At 49.8% G+C, this 15,164-nt stretch overlaps 1 protein-coding gene across 9 annotated transcripts in view; it reads left to right on the top strand.

The window, feature by feature from the left end:
• The window catches only part of LOC119379352 (disco-interacting protein 2), a 226,312-nt gene that overhangs the window by 67,269 nt on the left and 143,879 nt on the right, over positions 1-15,164 (top strand). For 4 of the 9 annotated variants that reach the window (XM_049411947.1, XM_049411946.1, XM_049411945.1 and 1 more), the window contains exon 1: positions 1,077-1,322. The exons of 3 other annotated variants lie outside the window; for them this stretch is intronic. In XM_049411947.1, coding sequence (XP_049267904.1) covers positions 1,148-1,322 — 175 coding nt within the window. In that variant the 5' untranslated portion in view covers positions 1,077-1,147. Of the gene's footprint in view, positions 1-1,075; positions 1,323-15,164 lie in introns of those variants that run through there. 2 more of the 9 variants (XM_049411943.1, XM_049411944.1) reach the window with 1 other exon arrangement.

Genomic DNA, 15,164 nt, shown 5'->3' with positions numbered 1-15,164 from the left:
TAAGGCACAAAGCATCTTCATTTATTACTCAGTCTAGAAACGCGAAAAGAGAATCACATTACGGGTGGTAAAATCATCGAACTATTTCTTGGTACGAACTGCAAGAAGCAGCTTCCATAGCGTGGCACCTGATGTATGAAACGAAGTATGGATATCGTGGCGTGGCCCTCGTTTTCGTTCTCAAGCCTTCGCAATGAGTGTTCCGCCCCTGGATTATTGCGCTAGGCCAGTGCACAGCCGACATAATCGCTCTCGTGGACTTGATGGTAGCCCGAAACAGCGGCTGTTTGTATTTTCCGGCCATGGGTTTCGCAGGTATTATTTTTAGAGGTTCATTATTGTATATATGTTGAGCTGTGACGTTCCTTTACTTGAGTCCGCCGGACTAAGTCAAGTACAGCCCAAACTTGGCTATATATGGTTGTTTACGTGCATATGTCCTTAACGGCAAAATATTTAGGTGGTAATTGGGTCAGTTGCTTTGTAGCCGGAAAATAGAACGCAGAGGTGAAGCCAGTTATTGTTCGATACTCCAAATGCATGCGCCAAGCCAACATTCTGCGTTTGTTACGTGGCTTATTTGTGGCTGACTCTAGATTTAGTAACCCTATATGGGGCGAAACAATGCTGTTCGGGCGAACATGTGTTCGCTGACCTTGTTTTTGTGCTGCAGACAGATCGCAATGAATGTTTATGCCTTGGCACAAAGACCGCAAAAGCAGTGAATCACGTAGTACGTCTCGCGTTTGTTTTCGGTTGGCATCAGATAGGCCCGAGTCCCTCGCGCATCAGCTTGCTCCAGCAGCTTGCCTTTGAGAGCCCGACAAAAAGGAAAAGTTGTCGTTCGAGGAGGCAGCTGTCGGCCCCCATCCGGACCGGCCGCGGCAGTGGTCCCGCCGGTGGTGGTGCGGCAGGGGCGCTTCCGGCGGCGGCGCGAGTTGTGAATAGGCGCCGCCTCCGGACCTCCTCGCCTGGCAGTGCTGGCGGCTGGTTCAGTGCTCCTGCTCGGGCCGAGCGGCGTGCTGCTTTCTTTCTGCCGAACGGATAGACAGATCGGGGTCACGCTTTCGTGCGCGCTTCGAGTGCGGGTGTCGTCGTCCAGCAGACGCGCCCACCTCGACGGCCGTGTTTTTTCCTCGGCGGCGCGATGCAACGTCCGCGCAAACCGAGCCTCTTCGAGGCGCCCATCTGGAAGAGCCTGCCCTACTCGCTCTGGGCGGCGCTCCTCGACGACGTCGACGAAGACACCAGCGACGATGACTCCGAGTCCTCGCTCTTCTCGTCCAGGGTCTCCTCCGAGGGATGCCTATCGGACACCGAAAGTGAGTCCTCCTCACCTGTGTGCATTTTACGCCTGATCATTGGACGGCGCCTCTTCTGGACTGCCGGTACTCTAAGAGTGAGCGAACCTCTTGGATCCTTCTGTCGAGAAGGGGCCAGGTGTCCGTTACTGTCTCGTAATGCTAACCATGACTATGAATAGAAGAAAGGGCGCTGCGGGGGCTTTTCATAAGTATAGGATCGCTGGGTCTACAGTGCCGACAGCGTCTGTGCGTAATCATCATAATATGCTACTAGTATCGGCGATATACATATTTTTTTTAGATGTTCACCGTAATATTATTGTAATAGCGGCAGGCACAAGAAAGTAGACGTTTTATGAATACGCATCGCCTTCTCGTTTCGTCGCCGCTCAAGCCCCAGCCAGTGAGAAGAGAGCCTTGTAATTTTCTCGGCGGCTAGTCACTTTGCGGCCGGCGTCGGAAGTGATGGTGAAGCCGAAAATTTCTAGAGGTGCATTCACGACGCGCAAAACCGGATCCTGTCGTAGCAGCCTCTCTCCGGCAGTGCCGGGGAAGCTCGGTCGAGTTTCAATGCACCCGGTTCGCGGCTTGAGGTCGAGGATGATGAGCTGTCACTTACATGACTCAGTGCACGCGTTCCTCATTTTCGTGTTGTACAACTGCGCCCGACACCCCCGCCCTCCTATTGCCGGATATCAGCTGAAACACTGCTTATAGTTGTGGCCACGGATCTGCCTGGGGCAGCCCTGTTTGAGTGACATAGCCCTCCAGACATGTTTGCATTCTCAATTATGGGGGGCTTTCACCGATCGACTCTAGTGAATGCCCTAATGTGTATTCACTTTCTGTTAATTATTACCTCCCACACCCGCTTTTCTTTATATGTGCAGTGTCCTTTCTGGACGCTTCCATCATCGCGGATACGCCTCGTAGAACCAACGCGATACGCTGGTGCGGTGTGTAATGCGGCTCTCGTGGCTAATCAATCAGACCTGTGCAGATATGTAGAATGGAGCCGATCGAACTCTTCAAGGCTGACTGTACGTTTTAAAATGCAATTCTGTAACTCTGCTTGTGTGACGGAGCGTCGGATGAGTGATGAACTTGTGCGTGACCTGTCCACGTCACGCACCGCGTGGTGTCTGGAGTTTCCGAGAACCCTTGAACGTGAGGGGTCCGAAAAAAGGAACGGAAGTGTGTGTCCTTCTGCGAGAACGAACCCCCGTGGCGGAATGCGCCCGTTCTGCCCTGGTGCGCACACTCTGGCCGCGCGATCGTTCTCTTCCCTCCTTGGCCTGCCCGGCGATGACATGGCACGTGTTCTCTCTGCGAGGGCACAGCGCTCTTGGGCCGCGCCTGTCTGTGGGTGCAGTGAATCGGATCGCTCTCCTTTGTGGCTGCTTCCGCTGTTGAAGCTGCATGCTGCCTTGTTTGGTATATTACTCACCTGTACAAAGCAAGGAATGGCATAACATTCAAGACATGAATACGCCATGTAAAGCATGCAAGTTAGATGATTGTACATTAGAACGTTTGCTCTGGGAGTGTGGGTCGCTTGGCCCTGGCATTACTCGTGACAGGTTCTCAAGCATGATCAGGTCGCAAGACCGCACGCAGCAAGTCCTAGCTTCCAGTACGCGCCCATGATACGGCCAGGAGGCTTGACCTCCCGGTTCCAACGTGGGAGTAGTTAGGCGGGCTCTCCAGTCCTATGCACAGGACATTTAACGAAGTTCATTCCCCCTCCGACCTTATCGCGAAGGCGTTTTCAAACAATGGCGTTGTTTCAAAACGCCAGGATTGTGCGACAGACTGGAGCGCTTGCTGATTCCTCCCGTCTTCAATCTTACGGGGGCCTCCCCAGGATTGTGCGACAGACTGGAGCGCTTGCTGATTCCTCCCGTCTTCAATCTTACGGGGGCCTCCTGTCGATACTGCTCACTCACGTGCTCCTCGTCAAAGGGACCGACAACCAATTTTTACGCTACCTGTTTTCTTTAGTGCCACGGAAAGCTTACCGGTCAGTGTGTCTCATCACGGAATGGTAACGCGGAAAACGCCGTGAGACATTTACAATCAAATTTTTCGATCTGCGGTGACTATGAAGTCGTATGCGCTCAACACATGATGCCAACAGTGAGCGCGAGAGCGCCGGTTCGCGTTTGTTCGCGGCGGTTTGCTGCGCATGCGTGAACTCCGCACCGCGGCTCGACATATTCGACTAGTTGTCGCGAAGGCAGCGCCGCTTCTCAGCGTGCAACTCCTTTTACCTCGTAATTAGCACGGGATAGATAGACAGATAGACAGAATGATCTAATTTTGAGCGCTAATTGCGGTGCGCATGAAATCATTAGACTACGTACAGCAAATTGAACTCCATGATCCAGCTCTTCCGCTATAGGCTGTGCGACATACCGGTTACTTTTAAACGCGATTTAAAAATTTTGAGTCCTATTCAGACCATGAAAAGGGTGCTTGAACCTGTCACTATAATTCACGGTCTTTTCGTTTCCACCTGGATCTAATCACACGTTCTGGCCAGTTGTCGGTCCCTTTAACATTATTTTAAACATTCTCTCGCAGCACTGTGGGTGCAGTGTTGTCCATTCCACTAAGGTTGTACCTCTCCGCAGGCTGCCGGAACGGAACAAAAACCGAAACTGATTTTTTTTTTTTTACCGGAGCGAAAACGTAACCGAAACGTTATCTGTTATTTCATTCCGGAGTGGAACCGAAATATTTTTTATAGTTTTCCGGTTCAAGGGAAAAGTTGGCAGACCGTAACAACCGAGGTCATGCAACGTGAGCATTAATGCACATCTCAGGGGACAGTATTAGCGCGTATCTCAGGCAGGAATTTCAAAAGTAAATATGTTGAAATTTTGTCAAGCACGAAGAGTGGCAACCGGAGCCGTTTATATTAATGCAAGTGGGCCTTGGTGTGCCAGTGTGGGGAAGGCATCGTCGGCGTTGAAAATTGCTTGATTAGAACAGCGGTCTTGCATATCAGAGACTACACTCGATAACGTGCTACTTCATGCTCACTCCCTTGACGAAAAGCATTCAGCCAGCTCACATAATTCGTAATTCAATTATGAGAAAATTAAGTACTATGTCGTTATCGTTACTTTGATTTCAAAGCTTTGCGTACTAATAAAGACCGTTACGTACCGTTACGGAACATTTTTTTTTTACGTTCCAGAACAGAGGCCGAACGGAACTTTTTTCGGTGGAACGAAACTAAAGCAGAAACGAGAAACATTTCGTTCCGACACCCTGCCTCTGGGATCCTATTCTGTGTCCCAGATCTGGCAAAGCTTTCAGTTTAGCTTTTGACAACCGAGGAAATCCAGAAGATGACGTTGTAAGAAGTGGCACCCGGACGAAATAAGCGAAATGCCTGTAGAACGTAGTCTATGTTTAATGCAGCGGGTGTACAAAAATGAAACAATATTCCCCTTGTTCAGGAACCTCTTGGGAACATGTGGGCGTTCTGTATAAAGCACCGTACGTTCCTATGTATCGCATACGGTACGTCCCTCATGATTACGTGAACGCATGTAAATCCCATAATAAACCCCCTCCCTATGTTCGCGTGTCATATACAGCTCTTAATAGCCCAACCCGTCTAGCATATACATAAAAACATTCGGGTTTTTGTGTATCCCCGTGTTCTTCATAGGTGCAGTAATATCCGTTCAAGCAAGGTTGTCTCCAGCGACATTCTCAGTCTTTCGTCACTTCAAGCCTCCATCGTGAACTTCTTTCTGTCTTGACAGGAACGTGCTGTTTTTTTTTCTTCTTTTTTTTTTTAATGCGACCCCCCATATGATTTATATGGTATTGTTGGATATGGGGTTCATGATTCTTTAGAAGCATACAGATGTAAAAAAACGTTCGCAGTCAAATGCGTGAGAATGCCGAGTGGGTAAAGCGACCGTTACAAAGGTGGCACAGAGTGGTCACGCGGCAGTTGATTGGTGTGACCGCTCAGTGACCATGGCTCTCTATATAGTACAGCTGTCGAGCCGCTCGAATGATGGTGACGATGTGGGGTAACCATGGCAAATCTTCTAAATCAAGCATTATGCGATTCCGTCTTAAGTCTCCAGCGGCCGTATAGTATACTTGTACTGTGGCGTTGCATTTTTCTCTCCTGTGGCGTTGTACTACGTCGGCCAATAAAAGACTGACAATGGAATTTGGTTTCGGGAGAAATTCTGAAAAAAAAAAAAAATGTCTTCATTGGAGTTCATAGAGCGGTCATGTATAATAAGTGTTATGCGCATGGTATATTTACGTCGGTCAGAATGCCTTCAGTGTGTTTTTTTTTTTTGTGCTTCTGATTCCAATTGCGGCGAGTACGCGCTCGTGAGATAGATTGTGTTAATTGGAAGTTTTCGGCGCCTTGTTTCCTAAAGAAGAACACATACTTTTGCCATAACTAAAGTTCACTGCGGCAATAGGCACCCGTTTGTTTGTGATTGCGAGTGCATGCCCTGTAGATATCGGCGCCGGGATTGCCAGAGTTACCGGATTTTGAGCGCGTCCTCTTTCAATAGGAGTGGTAGCGTCGCTCTGCTGTTCTCTTTAATGACTGCTGGTCAAGTTCGTTTCCTCAAGTATGCCTTTTATCTATTGGGTTACAGTCGTCGTAAGCTGGATACTTGATCCCTGAGCCAAACTATGCTCACATACAATCACTTCTTAATTTTGGAGCACATTGTTCAAAGCTTCGAATATAGTTGGAAATTTCTTATAGACACACTAGCATTAATGCTGCTTGTTTAGATTCTTCGTTCCTGCTAGTAGAGCTTCATCATTGAGCATCTGAATACTGAGAACGTATGTATACCGTCAGCAAAATTAAAACGCGAACATAAAACAATGCTCCTCACGCATAATCGCGTGGAAGAATGACGCGACGGTGCTTATTGGCGCAAGGTGAAAGAGTGGCGTTCTTGTAGTTAATATATTCGCACGTTTTAGATCCCGAAATAAGCCACTCTTTCAAGTGAACCTGGAAACGGAGTAGCGCATTCGAAAAGTTTTGCAGTTGTTTGCACTTGAATTTATGCTGATAATGCGACTGTGAGTTTGCTCTAGGAATGTTTTTGGAAAACGAACGGTCCCCGATGAAGGAAAGCGTCTGCCATGGAACGGGGTCGTCGGAAAGAATTAGCTGGAGCGACTTTCCTTGGCGGTCGCTTTTGACCCAGGGCTACTGGTTTTAATCTGCGTAGAACAGTGTAGTGATGGCAATCTTTCACGGCTCCTCGGCTATCGTATCGGGGCTTCGCAGTCGAGGTTTTTCCTCGGTCGTGGTATCGATCGCCGAAGATAGGCGCCCCTGGAAACTCGAAAACGGCGCAGCAATCTTTCTTGACATGCGCTCTTCCAAAACATGTGCCGCTTTCGCTTGTATAGTGCAAGGCCGGTCTCATTCGAGCGACTCCTCCGAGAGCAGTTTCCTTGATGATTAATATGTTACGACCTAGTTGCCGGAACAGAATGCAGGCCTTTATTCGCGCATAACCTTGGGACACTGTCGCTCGCAAAAAAAAAAAAAAAAAAAATGTATGGGCTTTTATGTGATAAAGCCATGATCTGATTATGAGGTACGCCGTAGTGAGGGACATCGAACCCACGACATCGAACTTAGTGAGGCGCCACTGGGCTACCGTGGAAAATGTCGCTTGTAGCATTCAACGGCTGGTTGTGTACTTTCTTCTCAGTCAGCGGTGACAAACATCCATCTTTGGTGGTCCGCTTGACGTTTATTGCACGCCCATGTCTTAGACTGCACAGTAAAAAGCCTCCAGATTCCACGCTGCTGTATCGCTTACCATGTGCCTCTGCGACTCTTCTTTCAACGCTCGATAGTCGCAAGTGATGAAGTCAGTCGCTTATCAAGACTCGGCGCCGGATGCGAAATACCTGTAGGTTATTTTTGCCTTTTTCGCATTTCATTTGATGCGCCCCTAGTAAGCAGAGTTTCACATCCGGGAGAACGGATGTGCCGAGCTGCAGGACAAGCGCCATGTGCAACGACGGGTTCGACATTGCCGCGTGCTTCCAATGTTAACCATTTCGTCCGTGCGTGTCCTAACTCTGGTACGCCCCGACGGCAGCCTCTCTGAATGCGCTCCAATGTGGCACAGCTGCGCGCGTGCGTGGGCCATCTTCATTCTTTCTCGCTGCCTTTTGTGTGCAGAAAGAAGGCCGCCTGAGCGGTGCGTGTCCGGCGGTCTGGGAACGAGCTGCCCTTCCGTTTCTCTGCGCCCAGACGCGAGCAAGATGGTGTCCGTCGCTGCAGAGATAACGAGGCGGGAAGAGAGCCCCCGTTTGTGCATGGTGTCACCATCCGACACGTTGCGGCCAGCTTAGCGCCCATGTACCGGAAGACGTCCGAGCGCTGCTCGCAGAAGGTGCACTGGCAATATATATATATATATATATATATATATATATATATATATATATATATATATATATATATATATATATATATATATATATATATATATATAGAGACTGACGCTCCCACGTTTAAAAATGTACATATATACCCTATAAAGTGGACGAGGGGATGGCCGCCGCGGTAGCTCAGTTGGTAGAGCATCGGACGCGTTATTCGAAGGTCGCAGGTTCGGTCCCTGCCCGCGGCAAGCTATCTTTTCGTCCACTTTTCTTTCTTCACATTTACCTTACATTTACTACTAAAAACATCCCCTATAGTTTCCTTGGCATTATTGTCTGTTAGTTCTCATTAATATTATATATATATATATATATATATATATATATATATATATATATATATTGCCGCTTCGTGGGCTTCGCTGATGGGCAAAACTGTTTTTTCTCTTCTCGGGAAGTTATGGTCGCTGGATGCTGCACACATTCTGGCCGTTGGAGATTCGCGCGCTTCTCTCTCCGCGGCCACTTTGTTTCGCATTTGTGACGTTTCCCTGCTTCGACATTGCCAGAAGCACCGTTGCACCGTTCCGATGTGTGGAAAGTACAGGTGAATCTTATACCTTGGCATTGTGTCATTAGTCGCGGCCCGTTGGCGGTATTCCAAGTTCCCTGTCCTGTATGCAAGCCTGCTCCAAAGACTTGAGTCGCACCGCTGGTCGGACGTTTCCTCGAGATGCTATTACGGTAAAACAGTTATCTTAAATTTGCATGGCACTATGACGTCAGCGGCGTTGCCGTGCCCTTTTTTTTTTAAATAAAAACGCTATAATTTACTGACGCGTAACGCCGAGTCTGGTGCATCAACTTTATCAACTATAATATATTCTATCGGCAGCTGCTAATATTCGTGCCGTGTGTTCGATTTCCAAGCGTGTCACTTATCTGCGAGCAGTGGTGTGGGGTTGCCGTTTCTCGCCGGAACGCCGCCGGACTGACCGCAATGTGTACACGGTATAGGGGCCACTCTGGCATGGTGCCACGCGTGTCGGGGTTCGATTCCCGGCGCCTATTTTTGGCGCTATGAAGCCTTCGGCGTGTCTGGCCGGTCCGCGGCGAGGCAAGCGACAGTAACGGGGCCGCCGGGGTCAGGGTTGTTTCTGCGCCCCGGTCTATAACGGTCTCTCCAGGCACGCAGCCGCTTTCAGCTCTCCGGATGTTGTTCCTTTTGCTCGTTGAAGCCCATTTTGCCTGATTCAAGAGTCTGTCTCGGAATAGCTGCTGCTCAGTGGTCGCAGTGTGTGGCCGGAGCCTGCACGTGCTCACGGTATAGCGCGAACCGCCCAAACTTCGCCAACAGTGTTGTCGACTTACACTTCTGTACTTTACTTGTAAATTTGTGCACTGTTTTTCCAAAGACAGCTAGCGTTCTCGTAATTCCTTTATTATTATTTTTTTTTTCAATTGGCGACTACATACTCTTAAGTTTCACTGTATACAATGCTTGTGGTTCTCATACAGCGTTGTACTTCCGCCGTATTAAGAAAAGGTTGACTGGCAGATATCGAAATCCCGCCTTTAAAGGTGCCTGATAGACGGACTATATACGAGCATCGCACGCGTTATGGGCATATGTTCGTATCTCATGACCTTCCTCGGAGAAGGCGTGACCCGGAGCGAGGCCGACGCGCGCATGTCGGGGCGTCGCCCGTGTCTGTTGGACCCTTTCGCACCTTCCATCTTTTCGGGCTTCCTCCGCTCTCCTGTGCCCAACCCCGTGTCCGCTGTTCGAGGGTCTGGGCACTTCTGCGGCTTTTGTATCAGACGCGGCTTTGACGTTGAGTCTCTGTGGTGGTTGCGGATGATGATGGGATTTCCTGCGCGCGTGGTTTATATTTAAATGACAGCCGGGATGTTAGTAACGCGTGGCTTTTTAAAGGCAGGAAGAGCAGGCGTATGAAGGCATTTGAGAAAAATCGCGAATCCGATGCAAGGCCCACAGTTTGGGTACTATATCATTTGCTCTGCGCCACATCATTCACACGACCCGCATATATAGTCCTATAATATATACCGAGCCTCTGGTTGTTCCAGTAATGTCGGCACAACTTTCACGATATTGTGCCGTCTTTTCTCGCATATCAAGGGTGTATAGTTTCGCATTTCATTCGTTCTCTGCCGCAGTCGTCTTCACCGGAAGCGAAGCGGGCGGACTGTGAATTAATACAGGTGGGAGGCTTAGATGGCGTTGCTCGTGGATGCATAATGCAGCATGCTGCAGCGTTCGCGGCGCATTTTGATAAAATGCGCAAAATATTGCTATGCTCCGGCCTGCATGCGCACGGTCGCTTCGGCGCCGTGAGGTCGGGGCATGCATCGTTTCTTCCTTGACGATGACTTCGGGCTGACTGTCCCTTGCCTGCGTGCGTGAATGTGGCAAGTGGGCGACGGTGTGTCATTCGTTAGGCATTTTTTACCAGTCCGAACGTTCTGGCAATGTGTGCAATTGCCGTTAAACTTTCGTGCGAGACATATGTTCCGATATCAACCATAATGCCGTTGTCCTCGTACGCGATCTTTGAAGCGCTCTTACAGCTATAGCATTCTCAAGAAGTGAGGATGCCGCCGTGGAGCAGGACACCGACTGAAAAGCAAAGGTGGTTTTCGCCTTCGAGCCGTCTCAGGCGAATGCCTAAGAGACCCTGTGAGTTTTTGACATTGAGGCTGTATGCCTTCAGACTTTTTACGAAAAAAAGAACCAAAACAACCAAGCACGGGATCTTACCGGTATTTGCAGCAAGAAACAAGTATGCGTTAGTTCGTGCTGTTATTAACGTGTTGTCTGTGTGCTATACGCTAAGGCTATAGACGCGTTGACCTAGACACGTGTATATTGGAGAGAGAGTTCTTGTGCTTGCAATTTACGATATTGTATCGGAGAGTGAGCGTTGACAGCATTGGATCACACATAACGATGGCTTCTTACGTTTGTTCATTTTCTCCTTTGAATTAGCTGTTCCTCCAAGGCACTGCTCAAGCACTCTTTACGAAGGAGCCCTTGTGCTGTATACCGTAGGTCTCCGTTAATTTGCTTTCGCCGCTGCTGGCTCTCAGGCTACAATATATAGTACATCGCGCTCCCAGCTCCCGTGAACTTGATGTCTTTGGAATTCGAGAATTGTCTGGACCGGCACACAAGTCGTCGCTCAGCCTTGCTCAACTTTCCCACAGGCTTGCGTGGTCTTTGTCAGAGTTCGCATCAGCATATATTGAAGCGCGAGCAATTTGGAAACGGTTGAAGTGCGTGGCTGCGCATGTTCGCTTGCGTTTCTAATCACAGCTTATCTAAAACTTACGACTTGTGCACATGAACCGAGGTTAGACGTCAGCCCCGTCAGCCACCCTGCTAATGTTAGACACTGCAGCAACTTTGTGAAGCGCGAGTACGTGTAATACAGATAAGCTTTTTTTTTTTTTCTTGGTCGTGTCTCAAGTCATGCTAATGGAACATGCGGATCGGCCCGGGCGGGCGAATGACATCGAATGTTTATCGATAGATGGTGTCGTCCTGGTGTCGGTGACATGAGTGTGCCCAGCAATCAGGGCTGATTGCAGGGTATCGGCTCGTCGCACTCAACACTTTCCTTTTTCTGCGGCAACTGGGGATCCGCCCGAAGTCTTTCGGGGGGGGGGGGGGGGACTCGTCGCGCTTGCGAAGCCGTTATCTCGCGGCATTCGGGTCCTTGCGCGTGCAGTTAAAGAAAACGATCGAATGCTCGGCGATATTATAGTTAGGTGGACATAGAGTGTCAGGTAGGTTGGAAAATGGTGCCGAACTTTGCTTCCATACACCGCTAGTCAAACGGCATCCCAGCCAGAACGCTCTTGTATGGAAAGCTGCGAATGGTTAGGTGACCTAGGGTTCATATGAACACGAATGCCCGATGTTATGAAGTATGCAGAGGTGACGTGGTGAAAAAATGCCGGGGGCAAAATGCAGACCGCAAAGGGTGCATTCGCGTGTGTTTCGAGTGACATTTCGGTTCCGACTGGAAATGAGCAGCCTTGAGGCATGATCCGGGCACCCTAGCTCACTTTAACCGAGCGACGGGAAACGAGAGGTCGAGGAAACGCAAGGGCGGGAAAGCGCGGCTGTCGATGCGCTTTTTTTTTTTTTTTTCCGGCGTCTTCCCACTGCCGTGGCTTCGGCTAGGGCGTGTGCATAATGTAGTGACGCATTTCGCTTACACCGCTGCGCGTGCGCTCACGCAGCCTTTTGTCTCGATTCTATTTTCTGCCCCTCTATTTCGGGTTGGCCCCAGGGGGACCTGAGCCACAGCGGCGGACTGGCAAATGGTAATTGCACGCCGGCGCACGCGGGGCTCTCTCCGCCACGCCACAAGGAACAGCGCGCTAAGTTGTCCCGCGTCACATCCACCGTGTTGGTCTCAGCGCTGGGATATTGCGCGCATGTGGAGCGGTCGCTGTATGCCTGCGACGACGAGCGTCTGACTCTGAGGAAGAGTGCTTGATTACGTGACGCCGGCTGGAACCTCAGATGTGGAAGGCACAACTTTTTGCTGCCAACTCTGAACGACCTTGACGAACAAGTGTGTCGTTGTTAGGGATGGCTCTATAGTTTCTTTGTGCACAATTGGTAAGCTAGACTCATCGCCAATTAAAAAGTCCGCATGCCTCATACGCGAGTAGTCTGTTGACTCTCGTCTTCACTCACTGCAATGGCTGTCGGCGTCGTTGCCGCGTTTTTATGTCTGCACGACGATGCGGCGCTAACTAGTGTTCATCCATATGCTTCCGTTGGGAGTGTGTGCAGCTGGAACTGCTAACGGAAGAAATAAATGGAGGCGAGCGGCACGGCGAAAGCTTGACATTTTTAGAATAACAGAGAGCTGAGCTAGTTGGTAAGTATTCATTGTAAAAAGACAGGGCGTGCAAACACGGACACAAGAAGGAAGTCAGGACACCACAAACGCCGACTAACAACGGCGTTTGTGGTGTCCTGACTTCCTTCTTGTGTCCGTGTTTGCACGCCCTGTCTTCTTGACATTTTGTAGTTGAGCCCGCCGAATGGGCCGGCTTTCTGCTTTCCTGACCCCCTGGATGCGTGCAGAGAGCTGCACTACCGTTGTACTTGGCGATTTCAGGCCTTGCTGGCTGCATCTGTGAGCGACGATGACAGCGCAGCTGCTTTTGGCTTGATTCCAGGAGGGTGGCCCCGCCCTTCCGCTGCGTCGCGCATTTTCCAACGGCGCGTCATGGCGCCTTTGCTGTGCGCGTCGTGCGAACTGCGTGCGGTGTATCGTGGTGTGCGGAGTTGTGCATCGCTTACATTCTTATTATTGCGACGGCGCAGCGTTATTGTTTTGCCTTTGAGTGAATTCACAAAGTCCTTTGCGCGTATGATTTTGAGCTGCCGTTCTCGTTAACGGATGTCTGATCCTCGAAACATCTAGCATGCAGGTTTCCTTCTGCTGCCACGGAAGCTTTGCTACGTGTACCTGAAGGGTTATCAGCACCGCGTCCCCGCTGTGACCCACGTGACGCCTTCTTGGAGCGGTGCGGTGACGTGGAGCCCTCCGTTTTTTCGAAGGCTTTGGTTGTGACTCGTCTGGGGCGGCACACGGCTAGAGAGGCTACACGGCCTTGCTCTGGCCAAGTTCACAGCAGTGGGAAATATTGATCGTGAGAGAGAGCACATTGCAGGCAGCGTTTTTATGCTAATTACCAGATACGCGGAAAGATCGAGTGCGGCACATGTTGGGCGATGATTGTCAGGCGTTGGCAGACCAGTTGGAAACATCCTGGTGCGCTCATCCTGCCGTTGATGCATGCATGTCTTGTCTGCTCAGACGCGATGTAGGAAACATGTTGCGGTGTGGCCGTTTATGAGAGCGAGTGCTCTCTGGCGGACAGTAAGCTTTATTGTACTCGCTTTTATTGTGCTCGCTTTATTGTGCTCGCTGGTAAGCGTGCTAGTTGTTTGGACCTGACACCACTTTCTTCTCTGCTTTCTTTTTTTTTTTTTTCTTGTTAGTGTGTCGCGCCACAATCCACTTCGAAACCCCGCCAAATGAGTAGTGTTTTGTGAGCCAAATGTGCGCGTGTATGGAATCATTACTGCGCCTCTTAGGGGCGCGGCCTGTAAGTTGGGCTGTGTTTTGTTTTGCCCTCGTCGCGATACAATCGATGGCTGATTGCCTTCACCCTCAGGGCAGTCAAGCGTGTATTTCATGCAGCGAATGCCTAATCCACGTTGGCGCGTCGAGCACCGATCCGTGGCTTTCCTTCCGTCGAATCAACGCGGATTCTTTGGGATGCAGTTTTGAACTGAGCAACAAATTGCATGCACCATCCACTTTACGTGCAATGTGGGTCGCCCCTCTGCTGCCTCGATCTTCCCCGCCCGGAGGCGAAGAGCGACATTGGAATCGAATGTCCGTCTTACTATACAATGGCGGGAAGAGAGAGATGTGCACGTTCCCCGCTGAATCTAATAGATTTTTTTTTGCATTTTCTATGCATAAAATTAACAGCATGACAATACGCGTTCAATAATAGTTGTATGCTGCATATCGTAGACAGGCATGTCTGAAAAAAAAATGTATTGAGCAGATGCATTTACCTGGGGATGTCCAGTTATTATTTGCTGATATAGCCGAGAAAAGGACGATGTTTGAAGCTATATATACCACCAGTCGACTTGCATGGCCCAACAAAGAAGTCGCACGATCCCTTCTGCTGATCCCTTCTACAGAAAAACCAACTTCTTGCGCTTGCACCAAACTGATTTGCGGCATGCCGCTGCCCCGGCAACCCTTGTTCGACGCCCAGCATTCTATTAAATTGTGTGGATTTGATATTTAATAACCGCCATGCTAGAGGCTGACGGAGCTGTGATGCAAATAAGCGTGCATCGTAGGTACACGTTAATTTGCGCACGATCGCGTTCTTGACTGGCTGCGGTACATTATATAGTGAAGGAACACAGTGGAGGGCTATGGTCGTTTCTGTGTGTGCACTGGCCCCCGCGCAGCATCACCTTGAACGAATATCTAGAGTTACTGCACATGCTAGCTAAAGGGACTCACGTGACCGGCTCTGTTTCAAAGCATCCGGTTCACAACTGCGATGTCTTTCTTGTCGCGCCGGCCAGCCCGTTCGGCTTGCAGCAGCTGCATTTGGGCACAGCGTGAATGCACTTCTGGCTGTCGAAGCCGGCGGTCTCCTCCTTCAGGAAGTGTGTCTGCGCAGGCGACCGTCATTTTACTGGCCACTGTGTGGTTCTTTGCGGGGTTCCGCCTCTTTGCCATAAAAGTAAAAAAAAAATCATATATCCTCATCGATTCTTTTTTGAGACTGCGTTTACGAACTGTGGAATAAATAAAATACCCGCTGCTTAAGTGCATAATAATAATTGTTGGG

Source organism: Rhipicephalus sanguineus, chromosome 1 (genome assembly GCF_013339695.2).
Source record: "Rhipicephalus sanguineus isolate Rsan-2018 chromosome 1, BIME_Rsan_1.4, whole genome shotgun sequence".
NCBI lineage: Eukaryota > Metazoa > Arthropoda > Arachnida > Ixodida > Ixodidae > Rhipicephalus > Rhipicephalus sanguineus.
The sequence above is the reverse complement of the archived record's forward strand: the minus strand, read 5'-3'. Positions and strand labels throughout refer to the sequence as shown.